The sequence below is a fragment of the Montipora foliosa genome, chromosome 1, assembly GCF_036669935.1.
Source record: "Montipora foliosa isolate CH-2021 chromosome 1, ASM3666993v2, whole genome shotgun sequence".
Lineage (NCBI taxonomy): Eukaryota > Metazoa > Cnidaria > Anthozoa > Scleractinia > Acroporidae > Montipora > Montipora foliosa.
Genome location: NC_090869.1, coordinates 43646851 through 43657215, shown reverse-complemented (window position 1 = coordinate 43657215; position 10365 = coordinate 43646851). Strand labels below are relative to the sequence as shown.

Sequence of the window (10365 nt, the reverse complement as noted above, 5' to 3'; positions counted from 1 at the left end):
AATAAATACGGTAGTTTCACTAATGCAAACTGTTAATCTAAATAACTCTGCAAATGTGGATAATAGAATTTGTGTGGTGTAAATGTTTTTTTCAGTAAAGTGGGCCACAGAATTATTTTTTGGAATATTGTTATAATGTTTGGAAGTTGAAGAAAATTTGTAATGTACAGTAATGTTCATACATGTATAAGCGTGAAATAAAAACATAACGATATAATCAGAGGTCTGCAGGAGTGATCATGGAACAACAAGCAGTTACTGTGTACAGGACCCATATTCAAGATAATATATTTAAAATTTATTTTAAAGTGAAGCTACTGATTTAATTAAATCAAACAAATTAAAGTAGACAAAAACTAGCGTAAAAATCTTGAGGGGGGCCGAAAATACTGACTGAACAAATTATTCCTGAATTGCGCGCTTACCTCAAATGTTTCAGCATTCATTCTCACGTAGTTTTGGAATGAAGCAGGATCGCCCACGCCAAGTTCCTCGAAAATTTGGTTAAATGCTTCTTTACTTTCCCATTGTAGGCAGCCAGTCTTTAACCCAGACGGTTCTTTTTCTTCTCTTTTCTTTTTTAAACATTTTGAGGCGGCAGCTAGCAGTAATATCGAACTGGAAACCACAACAAATAGTTGCTTTTGTCCGCATAGCTTTTCACCAAAAGAAACAAATTGTAGCGAAAAGCAACATGTATGCGCGCCATTTCAGGTTATGCGCATGCTCAAGTGTATAACTGCAGGACAAAAACATGTTGGGCGCGTATAATGGCGTGATTTTGCAACCGATGTTTCCGAATCGACAGATATGTCGCGCGCGCATCGGGTCGCCATTTACACGCGCCGCTTTGCTTCACGATTTCTCGGGGCCGACAAATCGGCACAACAAATCGCAGCGTGTAAATAGGCCTTTAGAGTTCCAAATTCGCAGTATTCAGCAAGACAATACAAATCCGTTATAAGTTATCAATTGACTCGCCATCTTGTTGACTTCTCAGGTTGAACTTAGCTCGTTCAAATATTATGTTTCTCTTTACCACGAAATGAGCTTCAAACTTGCCTTTCACCACGCTGTACTGCTTTGCTTCTTCAGTTGTTAGTCCGAATGACACTACTATGTCATCAGCTTGTTCGCCCATCGAATAAATCAAAGTGTTCACTTGGCTCTCGCCGTCCTTTTGGTCGAGTCCGGTTGCTTTTCGAAATTGTTCCAAACGCTTGATCCAGTGGGACCATTCTTTGGGTTTGAAGTTGAACTTTTCAGGTGGTTGAACTTGATAACTCGCCATGGGTATCTGTTGAATCACGAGGTGCTGTACAGCTGCGGCGACTTGTGGTTGCGCGGCTGGTTGGGCCGGGTGAGTGTTCAGGTTGTTCAACTTGAATTCCGGCTTCGTGTTGACCTTGGTCTGCCATATGTCTGTTATGTTTGATTCTCTTTCAGTTTAAAGGCTGCTGCCACCATGTCGAGTTATTTGGGCTTACGGTGGTCTTCAAATGAACAACACATGTTTACTTCAAGACGCCATAATCTTGGAGAGTAAATTTTTGTCTTTGCAGAAACAATGGTCAACCTCAAGAGTTAGGCGATTGTGATCTGAATTCGCACATTTCTTGTCAAACTTTATAACACTTGAAAGAAAAGAAAACGAACAAAAACAAAAACCCGGTATCTTGCCATCATTTGACACAGATGCCTCACTGTTTTGCGAGTAAACACGCCACGGTAACTTGATCACACACAAAATCGCGTGAATTCCAATACAAATTACTTAACAGGTGTCTTGTCACAAATTCATTTTTAAACAAAATTGGTATTATTCCATCTCCGGCGTGTTCCCTTTGTGGTGAAATGAACGAATCCCTGGAGCATTTTTTCATTTGTTGTCGTTATACTAAGGATTTCTGGGCTAAGGTTATAAAATGGCTTTATAATCAAGGGTAGAACACCTTTCTGATAAAGATATAATGTTTGGTATTTTAAGATGCGAAGACGAATTATTTATTAATCATACTTTAATAATTGCTAAACAGTATTTATATTCTTGTCGACAGATCAAGTCTCTTCCTTCAATTAAAGTATTTAACTCGAAAATTAAAATGATTTACCAGCTTGAGACAATGATCGCAAAATCAAATAATAAACTAAAAGCTCACAATATGAAATGGGCCAAGTACAAAAACAACTAGATGTATATAGAATCTCGTGTTGTTGCTGTGCTGTTCTAGTCATTATATTTAGAAGCAGAAGGGAGTTAAGAGGAATTGTGGGGTGCGTTTGTGAATATATGATGTATCGTGTCTGTCTGTTAATGTGAATTATGTTTGTTTGTGGAAAAATGTATGTAACTTCAAATCAATAAAAATTAATAAAATATATATAAAAAAAAAACTTGATCACGGCGCCTGATGAATTTGATGTCACTTTCGATTTTGCGATTTACTTGTGCAGCCAAAAGTACAATAACAAATTTTAATGTAGCAAAAATCTCGCAAAATGTTTTTCGCGGATGCTAACTTTTCGTATTTGCAGTTCAAAATTAATGTTGTATTCATGTCGTAAATTTTGTCGCTGATGGCAAAATATTTTATTCTCGATCGACGGTCCTGAAAACCTCCTTCTGCTCTTCGTGAAAACTGTGTATCAATATTTATTTACTTTTGCATCAATATTTGTTTTGCATAAAGCAAGCTAACAAAATCTGTATCTTGCTTAGTTCGCATTTCTGGGCGTTAAAATATAATTTTCGGTCCTATGCTTCTGTTACGAAGTGGTATATTATTTTAGGTCACCCATCCAGATACTGACCCCGCCGGATAGGGAAAACTTCGGTGAATTATTGTATTACAAAGTTGTCAGACGCTCTGAGTGCACGCTTAAACTTGTAGTAAAAAGAAGTTGTGAGGGAACTTGGAAATGATCAACATGTCAGCCTAGAAGCCGATGTTTCTCGATTCCCTTTTATTTTCTTCAGTCCTTCTGGGTTTAGTACTTTGCTAGTAACCACATGTCTTCTCAGAGGGCTATTTACTTTAGACTTTTACCATGACACGACAATGATATACAATACCAAAACAATACCGGTACTATTAGAGCTGCATATTGAACTTGAATATCGTGGAAGACAAAACGCAGCTCATTTGACAATATGGAATAAAGCACTGTGTTACTGCACTACCATACGTACGCGATGCGTGCCTATTTTTTCTAAAGATGACAGGAATTTTTTCTCTCTGACAAATGGTTAATAGGCTGGTAGCCAGGTTTTTAACCTCAGAAAAAGGACTGTTTCGTTGTATGAACGTATGAGCCAAAGGGCCTCTGCTGGCACGACTTCTGGGTGACCCTTAAATGGTCTTAATGACCCCCGACTTGAAAAAATTGACTGGAACGCTGCAGTTCAATACCACCCAACTCAGTCCCTTCTGTTTTTGAGTAACGCGTACCACAGGCAACCCAGTGTACGCTCATGGAGCGTCTAGTTTTAATTTAATACAGAAATGTCTTTAAAAGAATGCATAAAAAAACTGCTGATTGAATATCAAACATGTAGCATAGGCTTACTCTTCTACTTAATTGATAATTTTAATTTCAGTATTGGACTGTTGGCAAGATTATTGACAAGATTGCTGTAGCTGCAAGACTGCAAAATGATAATAACTTAAATACAGGAGAGAAAGTGAGTACTTACATTCTGATTTGCATATTGCGTCTAGAAGGGGTCCTCAAGAAATGTCAATTTTTATTTTTATTTAATGGCATGCTTTGAGCAGAGCAGGCTTTTAAAGGTTTCTTTTCAAGTTTGTCATTCAGGAATAATACTCATTATTGAACACAGGGATCTTGGGAGCTCACTGGGTAGTTTGCAGCTACGTGAGCAGAACCGCGGCATCCATTTGGTATTACAGAGGTCATAGTTTTTATTCCAGCCTGTTACTTTGATCTAATCGTCCTTTGCCTGTTACCATGTAACCATCACCAACTGGCATATATTCCTCGTGCATACATTTCTCTGTTACGATCAATATTTCCGTCATTCAAATATATTTGCAATTGTCCTCCAAAGCAAACTAGATTATCATATTCTTGACCCAAGTTGTTTAAATCTGGGATGACAACCTGGGTTGTGGGTTGCTTGAAGAGAGGCTAGGATGAACGAAATCATGGTTTATCTTGCCCTCCTGGAACTACTCACTTTTATCGGCCCTGAAAAAGGGCAAACCGACCTTGGCCCAGCAACACCGAGACATTTTGACCAAACAGCTTGATAATAACATATCGTGATTTTTATTCATTCATTCATTCAAGGCGATTAAATGATTGAGAAAGAGCTTTCAGTGCCAGAGCTTTTAAAGGGGAACTCCGGGGTAAAATTGAAGGTATTTTGTATGTTTGGCCTCGGGTTTTTATGTCTCAATTTTTGATAACATCATTCCCATATCGTTTCATTGAAATGAAATATTTCACCTGAAAGACGACCGAAAATGGAAATAGAAATCCGCCATCTTGAAAATTGCTCGCTTGTTCAGAAAGCGGTCAGCGTATCATCGTGTGACGTAGAATCGTCACACCCAGAGTTGTGTCGAGTTGTGTACAATATTTTGCATTGGCGAAGAAGGGGCTTTTGCCTTTATATCATCGCTAAAAGTGGCCAATTCTGGGACGTATTCTAATAAAATTGATGAGGAACATGCCTGCAAGAGTTTTTCAATTCGGCCGTACCAGTTGGAACAGCGTGTGAGCACTGATGAAGCGGTTAGCAACCCCAAAGACTTTAATAGGCGACAAATGCATGGCAAGCGATGAAGAAACAGATGTAATACTGCGAAATTCAGACTGGTTTGTTGTACGAGTTATCCGTTAATTGTAATTCTACAACAGACTAAGTGACAAATAAACTCAACTCTGTTGATAAATTGTTATATTGGTCTTTCTGTTTCTTCGTTGTTGCCTTTATAAATCGATTAAAGGGATGCGAAAACGGAGCTTTCCTTCCACTACTCCTTCTATTGCGCAGCTTCATTGCGGCTTTATTTACTCTTTCAAAAACAGCAAAACATTATAATGTAATCCTTGATAATAAACTTTACGTCTTAAGTTTAGCTCAATGTTTTAAGGGAATATGCGTGAAGGCAACATAATTTGCTTCTGCTGCTACCAATGCTTATGTTCGCTCGTTCTCTGTTCATAAATGCATTCCTAATAGAAGAAAGTCACGAAGAATACGGAGCAAATGCAATGTTTGTTTTTTGTAACGTTGGCGTACATGCAGCAATTGTCAGATTATGGGAAGAGCGGAGGCATGCATATGCTGCCAAGAAATTGAGCCTGTCAAAAATAAGCTTATCGAGGCTGTTACTAGCAGTGAATGTGGCGAATTTATTTGATTCATAGTAAAAACGAAGCAAACTGTCAAGCACTAACTTCTCAATGCCTTCGTCGCTGAATGCAATGTTCGCTTGATAACTGCGGCTTCTTCGCTTCGGGGCCGTAGCTAAACGAGGATGGAAGAGCATCATCCTTCAAGACCCTCCTAGATTTTTCCCCTGTTAATTTTTCCCGGAAATCTATCTCGAAACAGCTTGGCATGAAATGATCGCTCCAGACGTAGCTGTTTTCAAGTGGTGGCATATTCTTCCCTCTGATTCTGTCGAGCCATGCCTTCGCGCAATCGTCTTGTGCGATCCTGTAGTCACCGTATAAGTGTGTTCCCATTTTTCTTCCTCTTCTTTCAATAATTATGGCAACTAGGTACACAACGGCTCACTATTTCGCTTGAAACAATCAAAGTACAGTCGAGGATACAGATACAACGACAGGAATTATAATTTAAGCAAAGTTGAAGAATGAAGAAGCAGCCTTTTATAAAACACCTTGGAAAGTGAATTTGACGATTCTACGTCATCACGAGCTGCTGACCACTGACCGCGACTCAAATTTTCTCCAAAATGACGGATTTCTATTTGCATTTTCGGTCGTCTTTCGATACAATATTTAATTCGAATGAAACAATATGGGAATGATGTTATCAAAAATTGAGACATGGGACAGAGGCCAAACATACAAAATAACTTCAATTTTACCCCGAAGTTCCCCTTTAAAATGCATTCATTCTTCTGTTTCAAAGCACTGAGAAGTGTTCGTTCATCAAGACTTTTTGTGAGTGTTACACGATCTTATTGCACATTACCCAAATGTATGAGTGGTTCAGTGTAGGTTCATGGTGAAAGTAGGCTTGAACAACGCGCTCAGAAGTATTTTCTAAGTAGTTCGAAAGACAGCAGCAGGAACTCGCATATTTCTGTATAACCAAAAGTGCAATGGAAGGAGTTGCCCAGGATTCTGTCATTCATTATAGTTAACCTTTAATGCAAGATATGAAATTAAAGCTCTAGTTTTGTCACACAGTTCGTTGAGACTGCAATCAAAACAAAGTTGTTGTTGTTGTTACTTTTTTTGGTGATGCACGCAGGTGAGAATATATATTTGCTGTACTCTGCATAACAACGACGTGAAATCACTAAATTTGAAGTTTAAACGACAACGTGAACATACAATTGTGAACCTTTCACTCTCTATTCGTTTTCTGAAGTGCTCGTGCCAAATTACGAAAGATTATTTGCCCACATTGTACAACTTGAATGAGATGGAATTTGTGTAAGAGTTACGACAGTGCAAAGTTACAATTCTTGGTCACGTTTGTGTCAACGTCATAGAACTTTAAAGGCCCTCATAGTGTCGAAAGGTTGGGTCTTTGAATCGCACCCTTTTAAGCTACATCCATAATTCTTCAAACCAGAGTTGCACAAACTTTGTCTGAGATTTGCTCGATGTGGTCGGGACTATTTATGTGTATCACATATTTCGTTTCTTCTTTTACTACACAACCTTAATGACCATCCCCGGCTTGCCTGAGTGCTCAGTCGTGTCATGAAATGGTAGAAGTTTTTGGTTTTTTTTTTTTTAATTTAGAAATCTGGACTTCAAACTCTTTCGGGATAAGGATCTAAACACTTCTGCTCACGGTCCCAAGTCTTCGGTTTGGCTATTCCTCCCTACCTCTCTGCTCTTTTCTTTGTCTGAGGGGCACTGGGATATTCGGGTTTTGTATGGATTTGAAGCTCTGCTCAGTGGGCAAATATTTTATATTCATGGCGGTTTTGCAGTATGGGAAGCTTTCTATGCGAACTTGTGGTTTCTAGTAGACCCCTGGGCACCAGCATTTGTCTTGGTGTTCTTCTTCTTCATTTTTCCTTTTTCAGGTGGCCTATAAGAGAGAATTGCTGAAATTGTCTAGATGAGTGCCAGGATCATTTCTCTCTTTTGTCTTTAACCTGCGTTTCAAAAAAATATATATATATATAAAGTGTGAAACTTGATTTTCGCAAAACAGTGCTCAATACTTAGAAGTAGAGCGAAGTATATATTGAAGAAAAAAACAAGTAAAACTACAAGTTCATCGCTACAAGCCTGTTTCATGGCAACCATCGAGCCAGTTAGAGTGCTCAATATATAGAGCGTAACTATAGAGGCCTGTGAGCATTAAAACATAGCTACACGATAATTGCCCTACAGGCCTGTTTCGTAAGGCTTGAAGCCTCACTCATCAGGAGTTTTATTCACACTGCTGTGCACTTATTTTTATATCAGAAACACTACGTAAGTTTACATACATGTAAAAAAAAACATGGGTAACAGTATGATCCAGAACATTAAGTTCAAACCGTCCAACAATTCATTTCTAAATGATCTCAGCAACGATGTGAACCGGATGAAAAGTGACACCAAATTATTTGTTCCGGCCAATAAAACGTCAAACTTCTACAAAATGGAGCCGAAGCAGTACACCGATCTACTGGAAAAGAACATCACAAAGTCTTACAAGAGATCTGCAGACGCCATCGCACGTAAAATCCAAAGATAAGACAAAAAAATAACCACGAAATTAGGAATTGATGACCGCGTAAATATTACAGTGAAGAGAGAAGCGTTCATTACCCTAAAAGATCATAAGCCGAACTTTGCAAATAAACCTACCTGCCGACTAATTAACCGAACCAAATCTGAGGTCGGAAAAATAAGCAAGCAAATTTTGGACAGGGTTAACGCCAAAGTAATTGCAGCCACCGCAGTTAACCAGTGGAAAAACACTTCATCTGTTATCGACTGGTTCAAGAAAATCGACAACAAAAAACAGCACAGCTTCATCTGCTTTGACATTGTGGAGTTTATCCACCGATCAGTGAGGAGTTGTTGAATAAAGCGTTGGACTTTGCATCTGCTTACGACAACATCACGGCAGAGAAAAGGAATATTGTTATCCAAGCTAAAAAATTCCTTCTCACTCACAAGCAGCAATCATGGGAAAAGAAAAGTGCCAGCATCTTCGACGTCACAATGGGCAGCTTCGACGGTACTGAAACGTGCGAGCTTTGTAGGCTGCTTTTTACTATTACAGCTCAAGACCAAGTGTGTGGGCACAATAGGCTTGTATAGGGACGACGGCCTAGCGGTCTCAAACGCCACGCTCAGAGGGAACGAAAGGATCAAGAATGACATTTGCCTTGTATTTAAAGAACATGGCCTCAATATCACAATCGAAGTCAACAAAAAAATTGTAGACTTCCTGGACTGGATGTCACGCTTAACGCCTAACGCCAGCCTTCTATATGGCAACAAAGAAAGCAACCACCCCCCCTCCGTCGTGAAAAATATTCCAGCAGGGATCAATAGACGCCTATCGATCCTTCGACCGTGAAGCACCACCCTACCAGAAAGTTCTGGATGAGAGTGGTTACAATTACAGGCTGAAATTTGACCCCCCCCCCCCCCCAGGGGGAGGTCGAGTCAACCTTGGCGTAAAGTGCTCAATGCTGTCGGGTGTGATCACTACTACAAGAAAATCCTTAACAACAACTCCACATCGCAAAACGGATGCAACTGTAGAAAAAAAGACCAATGCTCGCTAGATAACAACTGCCTCATCACCAGCGTAATCTACAAAGCCAACGTGACCACAGAAAAAGACAACACAGGAAAGAACTACATCGGACTAACAGAAGGAACATTTAAACAACGATATACGCAACATAATCTAACATTCCGCAACAGAAAATACGCTAGCCGCACTGAGCTAGCAAAGCACATCTGGAAACTCAAGGACAACGAGGAAAACTACAAGATAAGCTGGTCTATCATCTCTTCAGCAAGCGCCTACAACAACATTTCCAAACGATGCACTCTTCGCCTAACTGAAAAACTCCACATCATTAAAGCCGACAAAGCACGCAACCTCAACAAAAGAACTGAATTAATTTCCAAATGCCGCCACGAGAACAAATACTTCCTAGCTAACATCGATCTCAGATTACAATAGATTCACTAATTAACCAACCACTGTATATATTTAAGTAAGCGAGGTATATTCTTCATTAAAGTCTGTCTGATGATCACGTAAGCGTGAAACTCAAAGTCAGAAGAAGTTATGTCTTATTGATTAGTTCAATTCTCAGATATACGTATACTACGCTCTGCGAAACGCATCCAGCACACTACCGCAAGGATAGACTATACTCAAGATTTATATATATATATATGTATATAAAACTGGTTAAAAATGAGGCCGAAAATGGACAACTTTTGGTTTAAAAACTATACAAAAATCTAAAATTTTATAATACGTTTCGGTCTCTCGACCTTCTTCAGTTACAAAAGAGTCGGTAGAAAAATCTACAACTTAGGGTTTTACAACAATGAATAAAAAACGGGTTACATAACAAATTCAAAGAAAACAATAGGTACAGAAAAAAGTCAATCAGATACAACAAATGAGAACAAAAATACAGTAAATGACGACAAACATTGTGTAATTGCTTCAATGTTAAAAAACACCTTAAGAAATATGCAACAACTTGCCCTAAGTCCGCTAAAGTCAAGTATAGTGGACACGATTCTTTGAATGGAATTCTTGTCTTTTATTCAGCCCAAAAGGTGAAAGGGAAAACAACTGCACACTCCAGTATGCTTCTTTCATGATGAGTAAATTTTCAGTGTTCTCGGACGTACTGTTTTGAATTTGGTCAATGCATTGAAATGTAAAGTCCGATAACACATGTGGAGTTCGGTTAAAGTGTGAGGCGACTTTGCAAGTTTTTTGTTTGTTTTCATAGGAGATTTGTGATTTCTAAATCTAACTTTAAATTTGGTCGTGGTAGAACCGACATATTGGAGATTGCACTTCTTGCAATGAACCAAATAAATAACATTCGCTGAATTGCATGAGAGTTTCTGCCGAACAAAATATGTTTTGCCCGTTTGTGCGCTCAAGAAAGTTTGCGAGTTTACCAAGAAGTTCTTACAAAG

General features: G+C 38.9%; 1 protein-coding gene across 3 annotated transcripts in view; it reads left to right on the top strand.

The window, feature by feature from the left end:
• Positions 1 to 10365, top strand: part of LOC137999351 (AN1-type zinc finger protein 1-like) — a 196580-nt gene that overhangs the window by 173112 nt on the left and 13103 nt on the right. For all 3 annotated transcript variants that reach the window (XM_068845179.1, XM_068845173.1, XM_068845184.1), the window contains one exon: positions 3599 to 3682. In XM_068845179.1, the coding sequence (XP_068701280.1) occupies positions 3599 to 3682 (84 nt within the window). The remainder of the gene's footprint in view (positions 1 to 3598; positions 3683 to 10365) is intronic.